This window comes from Myodes glareolus, chromosome X, assembly GCF_982192425.1.
Source record: "Myodes glareolus chromosome X, mMyoGla1.1, whole genome shotgun sequence".
NCBI classification, from domain to species: domain Eukaryota; kingdom Metazoa; phylum Chordata; class Mammalia; order Rodentia; family Cricetidae; genus Myodes; species Myodes glareolus.
Window position 1 is genome coordinate 103,711,008 of NC_142053.1, and position 16,364 is coordinate 103,727,371.

Sequence of the window (16,364 nt, forward strand, 5' to 3'; positions counted from 1 at the left end):
ATAGTTCTTACTAATATTGAATGATTACTTTTGGAAAAGCAGATCTCCAGAAGACTTAAATCGAAGCCAACCACTCACCAAGAAAAACGTGACTGCAGCAAAGTTTTGACACCAAAGCAAATCCATCAAGTAATTGTTGGTAAGATTATACAGAAATCTACTACACTCATATGTGTGTGTGTGTGTGTGTGTGTGTGTGTGTGTGTGTGCTGTTTTTACTTTTATAAAATATTTGATTGCATTCACCCCACTCCAACTCCTTTCTGGTCCTGCTTACATTTCTAACCATGCAATTTTATATTATATTCTCATATTATCTCACTTTTTCTCTGTTTCTCTCTCTCTTTTTCTCTCTTTTCCTCCCTTCCTTTTTCCCCCTCCCTTTCAAAAACAGATTTCAAGATGGTAGAATAGGCAGTCCATGGCTTATTTTACCACACAGTATTAATTATGCAGCTGTTCTTGGACAAATGTGTCATTGTGAGAACTTCAGCCTTCAGTTCCTGTGAAACCCTACTATACCTAAAGATACACAAGGATCAATTTTATGTGATAGTTCTGTCAGACTAACTGATTATAGTCCTAGGTTTAAACCAAAAAGTAGCATTAGTAGCCTCAGTAGCAGTCCCCAATCCAATCCCCAATTAGATTTATCCTTGTCATCGAGGCCTATTAAACAACATGGTAACTGTAATTTAAAAAGATACATGAAGCTGGGCAGGGGTGGCGCACGCCATTAATCTCCGCACTTTGGAGGCCAAGGCAGGTAGATCACTGTGAGTTCAAGGCCAGGCCAGCCTGATCTACAAGAGCTAGTTCCAGGACAGGCTCAAAAGGTACAGAGAAACCCTGTCTTGAAAACCTTAAAAAAAAAAAGGAAGATACATGAATGTTGCTGAGACTGAATTTTTGAATTTTCTTATGCCACCGTACACAGGTACATGAGGTAATGCATATGCTAATTACCACTATTACATAATGTGGACATAGCTAAAACATATACTTAGGATAAAATATGCAGTGAAAAATAAGAAATATGATATATTGATACCAAACAGCATTATTAATTAAGAAGAAAAGAAATTCTGAGTTTTGCTGGTAAAGGAATCTATATGGAAGACACTTTGAAATCAGGCAGACCAAGACAAATGCAACATTTTCTTGTTTTTTATGTGGAATTAAAAGGAACACTGGTACTTATAAAAGCAAAAAATAAACTGGTTATTACCAGGGTTTGTGTCAACTGTCAAAAGAAACAAAGCGTTATTTAGTATAAGTTAGGGAAAGCTATGTGACTAAAGTTAATAACAAAATTTTATATTATTGAAAATTGGTGGTAATATATTATAAATGTTTACACCACAGTCTTGCTGTGTGAGGTGACAGATATTTCAATTAGATTCATTTAATCCAATCACATTGCACACATATATGAACATTATGCATATTGCAAACATGAACAAACTTTATAGTTTTAGCTTTAAACAGCTGGGGAAATGGATTATTAATATATTTTGTTGAAGGATGTATAGGAAAATATCCTTAACTTTTGGAAAGTGAAAGGTTTTAGTTATGAAAATATAACCACAATTGAGAGAAGATCCAACAGGAATTCAGAGATTAATCAAAGATAAGTAGTTTTGCTTTTTTTTTCTTTTTGTAAAAATACTGGTAGGAGAATAAAAAGAAATCTATTAACTTAAATAAACTGTTGTACATTATATATCTGATAAACTGCTTTTAATTAGAATGTACAATAAAACTTCAAAAAGCAACTAAATTTTAATCAATAGTCTGAAATTTGAACTGACAGTTCAGGAAAGAACATGCAAAATTGGTATACTTACATATTAAAATAGACATTGTTAGTTCTTAAGGGCAAGCATGGTCCTGCCTCAATTTGATATGTCAGGCTTTGTTGACTCCCATGAGAGGCCTTACTCTTTCTGAGGAATGGATTGAAGAGAGTGGTAGAAAGGAGGTGGGAGGAGGGAACAGAAAGAGAGGAGGGACAGGAAACTATGATTCGTATGTAAAATAAATAAAGATTTTTTTTAAAGTTTATTAAATTATAAAAGTTTCCATTTCCGCCCCTCCTCCCAACACCCTCCCACTTCCCCCACTCCCTCTCCTCCTCCCACTCCATCCCTAAGAGTAGTCAGGGTTTCCTGCCCTGTGGGAAGTTCAAGTTCCTCCCCCCTCCCTCCAGGTCCAGGAAGGTGAGTATCCAAACAGACTGGATCCCAAAAATCCAGTATATGCAGAGGAAACAAGTCCCAGTGTCATTGTCAATGGCTTTTCAGAAAGACTCCGGGCCCGCCACATCCAGGGAATCCGGCCACATTCAGAGAATCTGGTTAGATCACGTGCTCATTCAGTTCCAGTCCAGCTGGCCTTGGTGAACTCTCATTAGATCAGTCTCCTTGTATCAGTGGGTGATGGCGCACGTCGCAGTCCTGATTTCTTTTTTCATTTTCTTCATCCTTCTGTTCCTCATTTGGACCGTAGAGGGTTCCGTCCGGTGCTCCAATATGGGTCTCCGTCTGTATCGCCATCCAATGTCGGATGAAGGTTTCCTCTGCTCTTGCCCTCCTTGTTCACGTTCTCCTTCCTTCTGCCTCTCGTTTGGCCTAGGGAGCAAAATGTTCATCAGTATGGTTGTGGGCCAAGGCCGGTTCAGGCACCCTCTCCTCTGTCCAGAGAACAATCTGGGGATCTCTCCTTGGACCTGGGATCCCCTTTATACTCAAGTCTCTTGTAAACCATCAAAATGACTCCCTTAGTTGAGGTATATACTTCCCTGATCCCATATCTATCCATTCTCCCCCCCCATCCCCGTCCCCCCAATCTTTCCCCATTCCTCCCCTACTCCCTTCTCTCTAACCCTCTCCCCTTCCAACAGCTCCCCCACCCCCCCATGCACCTGAGGTTACCTGGCATTCTTGTCTATTTCCAATCTCCAGGAGGATAGCTACATGATTTTCGTCAGGTTCACCTTCCTATTTAGCTTCTCTAGGATCACGAATAATAGGCTCAAAGACCTTTAATTACGGTTAGAATCCACTTATGAGTGAATACATACCATATTCCTAAGCAGATCCCCAGGAGCGCAGACAATAAGAGAATCAATAAATAAATGGGACCTACTGAAACTGAGAAGCTTCTGTAAAGCAAAGGACACTGTCAGTAAGACAAAAAGGCTACCTTCTGACTGGGAGAAGATCTTCACAAACCCCTCATCAGATAAAGGCCTGATCTCCAAAATATACAAACAACTCAAGAAACTAGACACTAAAACTCTAATTAACCCAATTAAAAAATGGGGTACTGAACTGAACAGAGAATTCACAACAGATGAACTTCGAATGGCTAAAAAGCACTTAAGGTCATGCTCAACCTCCTTAGCGATCAGGGAAATGCAAATCAAAACAACTTTGAGGTATCATCTTACACCTGTCAGAATAGCCAAAATCAAAAACACCAATGATAGCCTATGCTGGAGAGGATGTGGAATGAGGGGAACACTCATCCATTGTTGGTGGGAATGCAAACTTGTGCAGCCACTGTTGAAATCAGTGTGGCGGTTTCTCAGGAAACTGGGAGTCAGCCTCCCTCAGGACCCAGCAATTCCACTCTTGGGAATATACCCAAGAGATGCCCTATCATACTATAAAAGCATTTGTTCAACTATGTTCATAGCAGCACTATTTGTAATAGCCAGAACCTGGAAACAACCTAGGTGCCCCTCAATAGAAGAATGGTTAAAAAAGGTGTGGAGCATATATACATTAGAGTTTTACTCAGCGGTAAAAAACAATGACATCTTGACTTTTGCATGCAAATGGATGGAAATAGAAAACGCTTTACTGAGTGAGGTAAGCCAGACCCAAAAATAAAGATTTTTTTAAAAAAATTAAACAAAAATGACACAGTATGGCAAATTTAGTATATGGCTAGAGGTAACCCATGAAGAAAAAAAAACTCACTATTTATTTTTTTTCTGAAAATATAAAGAACCCAAGACTAGTGAATAGATAAGGAGTCAATAAACTATTTAAAAGAGTTGTAGTCTCATGAGTAATACACAAAATAAAATTATTTTAGTTTGCTGGTTCCTTATATAGTCACATACAAACCAACTATATAGTTTATGTATTCTACTCATAGGTATTTATCCAAAAGAAATGACGTTGTATTTCAAATCGATACTTGTTATCTAAAATGTACAGTTGCTTTTTAGAAATAGCTAGTAATTAGAAACTAAATATCATTGAATAGATGAATAATTCAATCCAATTAAAATATATACACAAAGGGAATATGTCCAAGCTTTATTTTTGTTTTTAGGATTTAAATACCTTGACAAAAGGCACCCTAGGGCAGAAATATTTTTAACTCAAAATTCTAGGCTACATTACATTTTTCTTGAGAAGTCAGGGTAGCAGGAGCTCAAGACAGCTGGCCACATCAGTGAAGAGCAGAGAGAAATGAATGTTTACATGCTTTAGTGTTTAGTTTTCTTTCTCTATTCTTATATATTGCAAAACTTTTAACCAATGTATGGATGCACCCAGACTGGGCAGGGATATCCATACCAATCAAGGTGATAAAGACAATTCTTCATAGACATTTTTTTTTAACTTTTTTGGGGCCTGCCACCCAATTCCCAAATAAATAACCTGAGACTCATTCTTGTTTATGAATGCCTCATCTTACCTTGACTTGTTTTTAGCTAGCTTTTTTAACTTAAATTAACCCATTTCTCTTTAACCACACTTTACCTTCGGGCTTTTTCCTTCCTTTATTCTATTCATTATTACTCTGTGGCTGACTGTGTGACTGGTGGCTGGCCCCTGGTGTCCTCGTCTTCTATTTTTTTACTCCTCCCTCCTCTCTTTTGAGATACTAGATTTCTCCTCCTATTTATTATCTCTGTACCACTAAGTTCTCTCCTGCTTAGCTATTGCTCATTTAGCTTTTTATTAGACCCATCAAGTGTATTAGTCAAAGTAACACATCTTTGCAGAGTTAAACAGATGCAAATAAAAGAATGCAGCACATCTTTGCACCATTAAACCATTATTCTGCAGTATAAATGAATGTAACATCTCAAACTAATATTCCACAGCACATGCTCACAGACCAACCTAGTTTAGACAAACCATTATTATTTAAGATTTTTTTAGATTATAGATTGTGTCAAATTGGCAGTTGAAACTGTCACACAACAGTACTTAATAATATAAAATAATGAAATATTTATTTACTTAAAAATTGAAAGAATGTCTAAAAAATTCACTGTGAGAAATAATACATACGAATCTGTTTTGCACCAGAAGATTCTGTTCTTGTGAAACCCTGAAAAGTGGAGATCAGTGAGATGGCTTAGTGGGTAAAGGTGATTGCTCTTAAACCTGGAGACCTCAATTTGATTCTCTTATATCTTATGATTGAGAGAATTAACTTTCGGTTTGTCCTCTGACTTCCACACACATGCTGTGGCACACTTAAACATCTTTATACAGACAAAGACACACAATAAATAAATAAATGTAATTAAAATAAAATTTACACACCTTTAATACCAGCACTTGGGAGGCAGAGGCAGGCGGATCTCTGTGAGTTCAAGGCCAACCTGGTCCGCAAGAGCTGGTTCCAGGACAGCTAGGACTGTAACTCAGAGAAACCCTGTCTTTAAAAACCAAAAAAAAAAAAAAGAAAGAAAGAGAGAGAGAGAGAGAGAGAGAGAGAGAGAGAGAGAGAGAGAAAGAAAGAAAGAAAGAAAGACAGACAAACCTCCAAAATCAATCTGTAAGGATCGTAATTCGTGTGAATTTTCTGAGAAAGAAAATGTTTTAGAGTGGTCAGTATTCTATCTTTATATGTCAGGATGATGCATGCCCATATGTCCACAGGCAGGAAGATCATGAGTACACTGTTAGCTTTGATTATACAGTTGAATATTGTCTCAAAATAAAAAAGAGATTATGTATAATTATTATACATTATATACATATTATACAAAATATATACATTAAATTAAAATCAAAGCGTTTGGCTATAGGAGAAAACCTTAGGAAACAAGTTATGGAAGTGAAAATAGTTTTTTTTTAAGAAATATATGTTGGTGAATAAAGTAAATGTATTCATGCAAATAGGCACATTGGTGAAATGTTGGAGATTGAATTAATGATCGGAATTTTATTGTGATTATTATCTTACCATGAAATTTCTCATACTAGAATATAGTCATATTGAAAATGAAGCAATAATCTCCAAACATGAAACTTTGGTATGATCCATAAAAGCATGTTTATGTCTGACATTGTACCAAATAATTTTGCGATATTATACTATATAGTTTTGTGTTAATTTTAGGCAATATGTCTTACCAAAATAAAATCTAAAGACTTAGAAAATGAAGGAACACCTTTGCAAGAATTTTACTTAATAACCTCCTTTGATTATTTCAGGACCATCTGTCCTTAACTTTGGTAATATTTGTGTGAAATCTACAAATACTCAGCTACTTCACATTGTTAACATGCTGCCAATGTATATATTGATACAGTTAGATACTAATTTGGAAGAACTTCAGAAAACCAACCAATTTTCCTATGTGGTTCCACCTACATCTAATAAATATATTTCGATGGTATTTGAGTCTTCTACCAACGGGAAATTTTGGAAGTAAGGTTTTTTTCTCAGTTTTTACTTACTGGAGTCATTTATGGTATTAATTTACTTCAATAACTGTAACATAGATTATATTTTATTCCAAAGTATAGTAAGTATATAATATGCCTCATTTTGTATACTTGTATGTTCATATAGTTCAGTGGTAATCTGATTTTCCCCATCATTATTTTCTGAATCAATTATATATGGTAATCTATAGCATATATACTTTATGTGTATCTGAAGTCTTTAATTATAAATAGGTACTGTGCTATCTGTTAAGTTTGGGAGTTTCTACTCTGTTACAGATCATTTACCTTTAGAATTAACAACATACCTGGTGGACATATCTTAGTGATGGCTGTCGTCCTGCCTGTAAAACTTGAACTGTCTTCTAATGAGATTGTATTGAAACCCCAAACCTTCTTGTTGAAAACATGTTTTCGGGGAACAGTCAGGCTATATAATCATCTGAATTGTCCTGCCGAATTTGAATGGAAGCCAGTAACTGCACTGAGAGGAATTGCATTTACTATTCGTCCAGCCAAAGGTAATTATATATTTTGTTTTTATTTAGAAATTAATTCATTCACTCTTGAATTCAGGCATTAATTACTTATCATGTGCTATGTACTTATGACAATAGCATAGAAGTAAACTTGATACTATCATCAAGAGCATTTATTTTTAAATGTGTAAATATGACTTGAAAATAAGGAATCTGTGTTGAAGTTCTAACAAAAACACATAATAAGAGATAGAGATGAAGATGTTAAGTTCTTGGTTAACTATATGGCTTAACAAGTTAGAAATTTACTAAACAAAATGGGAAGACAGATACCCAGAGAAAAAATGATGGTGTAGTGTTTATATCAAAGGCAAGATTAAATTTTAGGGGTTCTAAAATCTCTAAGGCTGTCAAATTTTTGATTAATATCCACTGATATTCAGTGTAATCTGAATATACTTTTGCTTAGGAAAACTATCATACAATATGTATCAAATTAGCACATTGTATGACTTAAATTTATACAGTATTTTTCAGTTAATTATTTTAAATCTACTAACTTATTCACACTGAGTATTGTCAAGTCTATTATCTTGCTTTGTGTTTGAGCACAAAACTGAGTCCCTCAATCTATACAATGTATAGCATTAGCCATTGAAGATACTCCTAAAATAGTCACTGCTTTTTATATTTTTAGTATAATTATAAGATGATTTAAAGTGAATTATGTTTTCTTAGATTTTGAATTATTTAAAATTAATTATAGCTAATCATAAGTACAACTAATAAAATAAATTTAATGCAATTGCAAGCTTAAAACTGTCACTTATTAAGAATACTAGTATAAGCCTGTCTGAATTACTACTTTTGATGGGGCCCTGAAATAGTTACCCATCCATTTAAGTTTGAGTATGCTATTCCTTACAAACTCATAATTTTATATATATTTTTTACTATGTAAACTCTGTAACTTCTAAACTGTGATTTATCTAGTAGCTTATCATATTTTGCAAAAATCATTGTGTTGTGCTGTGAGGACCTTATAAGGACAGAAGGTATAATTTAAAAAATATATTGAAAGTTACCAGTTGATTAATATTACCTTTTCATTCTATGTGCTTATACTTCTGCAGTGAGATGGGAAGATCTGAATCTTTGCATCTGCACTGACTTACTGTGGTGTTTTATAACCAGCTAAAGTCTAGTGCTCCATGAGTGCCAAGTAAAATAAATATTAAGACTGATCTTAGCTTCTCACTTATTATTTTTTTGTGAGTAATTTCCTCTATGCCTGCTACTTTCTTCACCTACATGTGTACCAGACACGAGTTCTTGCTGCTCTTACAGAGCCCTCAGGTTTGGTTCCCAGTACCCACATGGCCCGTCAACTGTCTGTAACTCTCTTTCAAGATGATCTGACACCCTCTCCCAAACTGCAGGCTGTTGAATACATGTGGTACACACGCATATATATACTCAGGCACACACACACACACACACACACACACACACACACACACACTAAATATTTAATATTAAGTGTATGTAAAAGTATGATTCTCACAAAGGATGGTAAAATATAAATGGATAGGTATATGATTAAAAAATTCTTATTTTTGAACTTTTTTATTTGAAAGTATTGCCAGCTTATCATATATCTTGATATTTATTTCTGTTTTCCACTCTTTTCTCTTCTTTCTTCTTCCTTTTAAATTTTCTCCTCTATGTTTTTATTTATAATTTAGGAACAAGTGTTGTTTAGAATGTAAATTGTTATGTTTCTGATTATATAATAGAAATATAATTATTTTCTTGTGATTACCAGTCCTTTCTTAATTATTATTTTAATACAATTTAAAACGGTTCATAGTAGAATGTTATAAATTAATCTTAACATTAAACTTAATTTATTAGTATTGATAAATTTTAAAACTGGAAAAAAGCTTTCTCGATAATAAGGCTAGACAGAATTCAAGGATAAAGTTGTTGAAGTGTTTTAATAGCCTGGAGTTATTGAGCAAATTTGCAGCATAATTTTCTTTTGTTGATAATTCTCAATTTCATTTCCAAAAACTGTATTTTAAACTGTAGTGATTGTAACACTGACTTCTACTGAGAAGATAGAGAAGAATGAGAACATATTTCTGTTTATTTCAGAGATGTTCCATAAGCCCTTTCAATTTATTTCTACAAGGATATAACAGTTTTAGATTAGCTATAAGTAGTCTGACTATAGGTTTTGATCAATTCTCTGAGTTTTCATTAATGGTGCACAGTGTATTATGCTTTTCCAACTTCTGTTATTTCTATCTTAACTATGACTTAATTTGCTGTCCTCCATGGTTTTGGTAGAAATGCAGTGATGACACATAGTTTAAATAAAATAGAAGTAGAATTTCAAAGTTACAAGTGTCATGCTAGTTAAGTTTTGCATGGTCTTAAAGAATTCTTTGTAAAGGAGATATTGGTGTTTGCTTCTTTTGTTTGTCCATGAGTTCGTTCATATGTTTTTAGACAAACTAATTATTATAGCATGCAGATATTAAAATGTTTAATTCTTTATGAAATTTTATTTAAATAATATTTATTAAGTTACTTAAAATACTATAATTTTAAAAATTGTTTTGTCTAAAATGTAAGAAAGCATATATTTGTGATCATATACATGGATTTTAATAATGTTTTTCTCAGAATATGCATGCAGTGATTACTCAGTTTTATATTTTCAGTGTTTACACTTTTATGCAATTTTTATTTGGCATCTTGTATATCAAATTTAGTCATATACCCTTCTGTCATTTTTTTGTAAAGTGATGTGAATAATGTTATATTAAGATTTGTTCCCAAGATGTTGATATTGTTTGAGTTGGTATTTGGATAGTGAGTATTGTAACAAGGAGAAAGTGAGAGTGAAGAGATGTTTTCTGAGAGAGAATTCACTTCTAGTTTAATTTTTCTATGTGCTTATTTAGTTTATTGGCTTTTTCTTTGTCAGTACAATGACTCAATACTTGAAATCGTCTTTAGTTAATTCACTTGACTCTTTCTCAGTTTTCTTCACTGAGCAACATTTTCCATCAAATCTCAACTCTCATAATACTTGATTATATGTCTTCTTTCTCTATTATCAGATAATAGAGAAAGATAATAGTTTCTTAGAAACTTCATTGTGTTAATTGGAGGGAGGAATTCTTTTCACATAAATAAATTAACATGAATTTGTAATCTTTTTTAAAATCTTATTCCTCTTATTTTGTTGTATCATTGAATTTTTGTTGTTTATTTTCCATCACAGCTTTTCCCGTCCACTACTTTCTTAAGTATAATGGGGTGAACATACCTCTGTCTCTTTTCTCTTTTTTTGTTGTTTACTGGCAGTGTGATCTTGACAGACCTCTATACAGCAAACACTTCTATAACCAACTCTTTCATGAATTATGGTTCATTATTACAGTATTGGCCTCCAAGAATACTGAAAGCTTGTTACTTGGTGCTTTCTGATTATCTCATATCCATCACTTAATATAAGTTTTCAGTTTTCCCTATGGTCATTGCAAATTCAGAGGTCAGTTTTCTTTTTAAAAGTTTTCCCTTTTTATTTATATAACATTTTTCCTTTATTTTATATACCAATCTCAGTTTCCCCTCCCTCCTCTACTCCCCTCCCCTCCCCACCCCAACTCTCATCTACCTCCCACCCCATACACTCCTCCTCCATAAGAGGTCAGCATTCTATCTCTTCATTTTTTTTAAGACTGACAAAGGCAAAACAAAGCAAAACAAAACAAAAACTTGCACTGCATGCAAGTTAAACCAACCCCAAACAAAATTGGTTTGTAATGGTCGCTCATATCTCCTTTAGTGTTGTGTGTCCTCAAACTTCAGAGGCTCCTTTCTTCCTGAGGAATAATGTCAAACTAATTTTTCCATCTGGTATTCTTGGGTTTTTTTTGATTAAATTATTTATTTTTGTTGGTCACTTTTATGTCCCTGGCAAATTTTGCCATCTTATAAAGTTCCAGCTCATCCATGCTTCATGTTAAAACTCACATGCAATACAATGAAGTTTTCTCTATTTTCTTGGAGTACTTCACATTTTCCCCCCATACCTTCTGCTCTCATTTTGAATTTTTATGCATCGTTTTCTTTTGAACTGATGAATGTCATTTTATACCTAATGTTTCTGATATCACATGGTCTCTCTTACATTATTACTTTTAACCCCATCAAAAGTTAATCTCTAAAATCCACAATAGTAATTCTTCCTTCTGAAAGTGTAATAATTGTTTATATTGATAATTACTTCAGAATATTGAGAAATTAGAGGAGATAATTTTATCAGGGTTCACAAAAAATTTCTATTGTCTATATATCTCTAATGTTAATGTTAATTGCTGTGATAAACATTCTGTTGTTTTTCAAACATTGGCATATTTTGGTATGCATTTCTATTTTAACCTATGATCAAATCGATTTTAATAAAATCTAGGACTCTGTTCATTTAATAATGTGTCACTTATAATGGCTCTGTTATCTAAATATAGTTTTAGTTGTTATATAGTGCCTTCATATTTTACACTATCCTAAATGTTTACAAAATTAAAAATGAAAATATCTTATTTTATCTTTTTCTTTGTAGGCATTGTTGATCCTTATTGCTCATTGGAATGTGAAGTCACCTGGCACCCAGGTTTTAGTTCTCCGGAGAAGGGAGAATTTATACTTCAAGTCCCTGGAGGAAATACTTTGACACTGAAGTGTATTGCACATGTAATTATTTCTCTTTTTAATTTTTTATAAGAAAACAATCTTTTTTCATTTTACATACCAATCCAGGTTCCCACTTGCTCTTCTCGCATTCCCCCACCTACCCTCTCATCCACTCATCACAAAGAATAAGGCACATTGCTTTGATGAAGGACCAAGGCCCTCTCTACTATATTCTGTACTGTCACACTGGGCAAAACACTTGAATTACTTAACAAATATTCAACAGACTTGGTGGTGGAGGTGTATAGTCCCAGATACTTTATGTTGGGGCAGACAGCTTGTTCGTTTCCCGGGTGCTGAGACATGATATAATAACATTGAAATTATTTTAATTACAACACTGCTTGGCTAATGACTCTAGCGTACTCCTAGTTAGCTCTTGTACCTTAAATTAACCCATTCCTTTTGTATTCTGCAACTAGGTTGCAGCCTACCAGTAAAGTTCTGGTGTCTGTCTCCTGCGACAGCTATATGGCTTCTCTGACTCTGTATACTCTCTCCTCCTCTATTTGCTTACAATTCCTGTCTTGCCCTATTCTGCACTGCAATAAGCCCAAAGCAACTTCTTTATTCACCAGTAATATTTGTAGCATATAGAGGGGAATCCCACATCAAATTTAGATGCCGAGATACAAGGTCATAATATGTTAGAGACCTGCTTTGGCTAAAAAGTGAGTTCAAGATTTATTGATTAATGATGTAAGCTTTAAGGTTCTTGCTCCTGCTGTCAATCCTGATTGTTGCCATGACCACACACCATGATTAACTCCTATTCCTTTGGAATCCTAGCCAAATAAACTCTTCTTTAAATTGCCATGTGTATGGTGTTTTATCAAGAGGCAGAAAAGAAACTAATAAGACTCATCTTCTTGTATTTGGGGCATAGATTTTCAGGATTTAGGCTTCATCTTGATGTATTGTTCCTGTGATGAATATGAAGTGTCCTTCTCCATCTCTTCTGACTAATTTTATTTTGAAGTCTATTTTGTTAGATGTAGGATAGCTATACCCACTTGTGTTCTTAGTCCCATTTGATAGGAAAATCTTTTCTCAGTCCTTTACTGTGAAGTAATGTCTATCTTTGAGGTTGAATTGTGCTTTTTTATACAGCAGAAGGATGGATCCTGCTTTCATATTCATTCCTTTAGTCTGTTACTTTTTATAGGTGAATTGAGTCCATTAATATTAAGAGATATTAATGATCAGTGATCGTTAATTCCTGTTATTTTTTGGTGGTAGTGTTTGTGTGTTTCCCTTTTTTGGGGGTTGCTGGTAGAGGTTATCTATTGCCTGTATTTTTGTGGGCCAAGCTAACTTTTTTTGGGTTGAAGTTTTTCTTCTAGTACTTTTTGTAGGGCTGGATTTGTGGATAGGTATTGTTTAAATCTGGTTTTGTCATGGAGTATCTTGTTTTCTCCATTGATGGTGATTGAAGTTTTTGCTGGTTATAGCTGTCTGGGCTTGCATCTGTGGCCTCTTAGTGTCTACAGAACACCTGTATTGGACCTTCTGGCTTTCATGGTTTATTGAGAAGTCAGTTGTAATTCTGATAGGTCTGTCTTTATCTGTAACTTGACTTTTTATCTTTGCAGTTCCTAATATTCTTACTTTATTCTGTATGTTTTGTGTTTTGATTCTTATATGGTGAGCAAACATTTTTTTTTTCTTTATCAAGTCTATTTGGTGTTCTGTAAACTTCTTGTACTTTCATATGGATATCCTTCTATGGTTTTGTTGAATATATTTTTTGTGCCTTTGAGCTGGACTTCTGCTGTCTATTATTCTTAGATTTGGTCTTTACATGGTGTCCTAGATTTCCTAGATGTTTTGTGTTAAGAATTTTTTTTTTGGATTTAACATTTTCTTTGACCAATGAATCTATTTTCTCTATAGTATCTTCAACATCAGAGAGTCTCTCCTCCATCTCTTGTATTCTTTTGGTTATGCTTGCCACTGTAGTCCAATTGGTTTATCCAGATTTTCTATATCTAGAATTACCTTGGTTTGTGTTTTCTTTATTGCCTCTATTTAGTCTTCAAGTCTTGAACTGTTTGAACTGTTTGCTTCACCTGTTTGATTTTTTTTTTGGTTTTCTTGGGTTTCTTTGAGAGATTTATTGTTTTCTTCCAATTTTTGTTTGTTTTTTCTTCTATTTGTTTAATGGAATTTTTCATTTCCTCTTTAAACGTCTCCATCATCTTCATAAAATTATGTTTAAGATCATTATCTTTTGCTTCTTCTGGGTTTGGATGATCAAGTCTTCCCATTATATGAGCACTGGATTCATGTGTTACCATGTTGCTTTTTAGGTTGTTGGATGAATTCTTGCATTGGCACCTACCCATCTATTCCTCCAATTGGTGCTAGCAGTGTCTTTGCCTTTTGGTTCAATCCTAGCAGTGGCTATCTGTGTCTTTGGGAATTGTTCTTGTTCTGCTCTGTAATGTTGCTGTGTCCTAGGTAGCCTCTCTTATTTATCTTAGCCTGCTTTCTTGGTCCACTATTAGTCTGCTCTCTTTGTTAGTTCTCTTGGTCTATTGTCACAGCCTGTGCTTCAGAGGTCCTCTTAGGTAGTGGGGGGAAAGGAGGGTTTGGGGGCAGAGTGGGACTTGTAGCTTACAGGGTCTGATCAATGAGATGGAAATATTGGAGCACCCTACCTCCTGTAAGCTTGCTTGCTGGCTGGCTAGAGAATCTGAAGCTGGCTAGAGAATCTGAAGCAGGGAGGGGCCTGGGGTTTTGCCAAGGTATGGAAGGCCTAGAGAGTGGAGTGCTCTGCTGAATGAATCATTCACCTTTTGGTTCTCTCTGTGTAGTTGCAGCCTTTTCTTCAAAGTTCCTCTGAGGTCATGTGGATAGAAGGGTCTCGAGGTGGAGTGGGACTTGTAGCTTACAGGGTCCAATCGATGGGATAGGGGTGTTGGAGCCTGTAATTATTTCTCTTGAATGTGATTTTTATCTTGTTCATTACAAATTATCTGGCTATACAGTTGTCTTGACTTATAAATACACATAAAAATTGAATTAATGTAATAATTATTTTAGCTAGTTCATAGAACTACTTGCCTATTATGAATGAGGCACTAGCTCAGATATCCAAGAATCAAGAAACAGAATATGATGAGCATAACAAAATAACAACCCCTTCCCCAGGCCACATTTCCCATAACCATATTCCTCCAAAAGTTATTGCTTTCTTCATATTTATGGCCTAAAATTTATGTCCACATAGTCAAACTGCATTATTGCATGTATGCCTTCCTGTAATAATTAGGTTTGTAGCACTAGTCTATGCTGACACATTTGTTTGTAGATTACTCATTGTCCTCTTTGAAGAGTATCCTATTTGGGTGAATGTACTGTCACTTATGTTTACATAGCTAATTAGAAAATGTGTTATTATAAATGTTTAATGTGTTTCATTTCCGTTATTGAAACTCTCTTTTAGTGAACAGTTGCACAGTATTTATCTGTTTATGTAATTCTATCTAACAACTTTAATATTGTACTTTGCTCACATAGTTGACCTATGCCTATTCTTCACTAACATACAAAAATGACTAAGTATGGATTTGGCATTAATATAGATACTATTTATTGAGCAGCTACTATGTGTCAAGTTCCATGCTAACTTTTGTTTTTTGCCTCATCCCTACAAAATTCTGAGGCATTTAATGTATATATTCATATACGTTGTTAGTGGTGAAGAATTGAATTACTATAGTGTTTAAGTAATTAATACAAGTTCACAAATGGTTTATTCCAGATCTGACTGCCTCCATAGCCTTTAATGTCACCCTCATTAGTGAGATTTGTTTTATCTATTCTCTATCCTATGAGTCAATAAGAATGAAATAACCAAACTATTAAATGATAAAAAAAACCTATGGGATAATTACATAAGGAAATAACAGATAATTATTAGTAAATTGGGTCATTTTAGGTAAAACTTTTCAAGTTTACTCTGGAGAAAACAAGATGGAGGAAAATAAAATGTTTAAATAAAATGATAATTAAGGTTTATCATATAGCTATAAAAATCTGATTTACTTTTATTTCTGTTTTAGCTTAGTTTGAAAGTTTATTATTCCACTTACAAAAACTATGTTTTAAAATAATATTAAGAATGTACTAAAGTCTTATATAACATTTTATGATGCCATTATAAAGTCTAATGCAAAGTATACTCAATTCAATATTACTTGTACAAAATGTATTATAGTTATAGTTGGTGCCTGATTATTTACCTTTACTACTGTAAACTTGTAAAATGGCCATATTTGAAAATAGTATTGTATGATTTATTAATTCTGTGAAATGTGTTTCTTGGAAGGAGGAGCAAAATCCCTGTGCTTGCATAATTGTATCAAAGTGAAGTATGTCCCCATTCTCATGTAGGCCAAGTGCA

General features: G+C 34.1%; 1 protein-coding gene across 1 annotated transcript in view; it reads left to right on the forward strand.

Moving 5' to 3' along the window:
• Cfap47 (cilia and flagella associated protein 47) overlaps nucleotides 1-16,364 on the forward strand; it is a 274,541-nt gene that overhangs the window by 32,297 nt on the left and 225,880 nt on the right. The window contains exons 13-16 of the mRNA XM_048427634.3: nucleotides 43-139; nucleotides 6,474-6,690; nucleotides 6,987-7,228; nucleotides 11,826-11,956. Coding sequence (XP_048283591.3) covers nucleotides 43-139; nucleotides 6,474-6,690; nucleotides 6,987-7,228; nucleotides 11,826-11,956 — 687 coding nt within the window. The remainder of the gene's footprint in view (nucleotides 1-42; nucleotides 140-6,473; nucleotides 6,691-6,986; nucleotides 7,229-11,825; nucleotides 11,957-16,364) is intronic.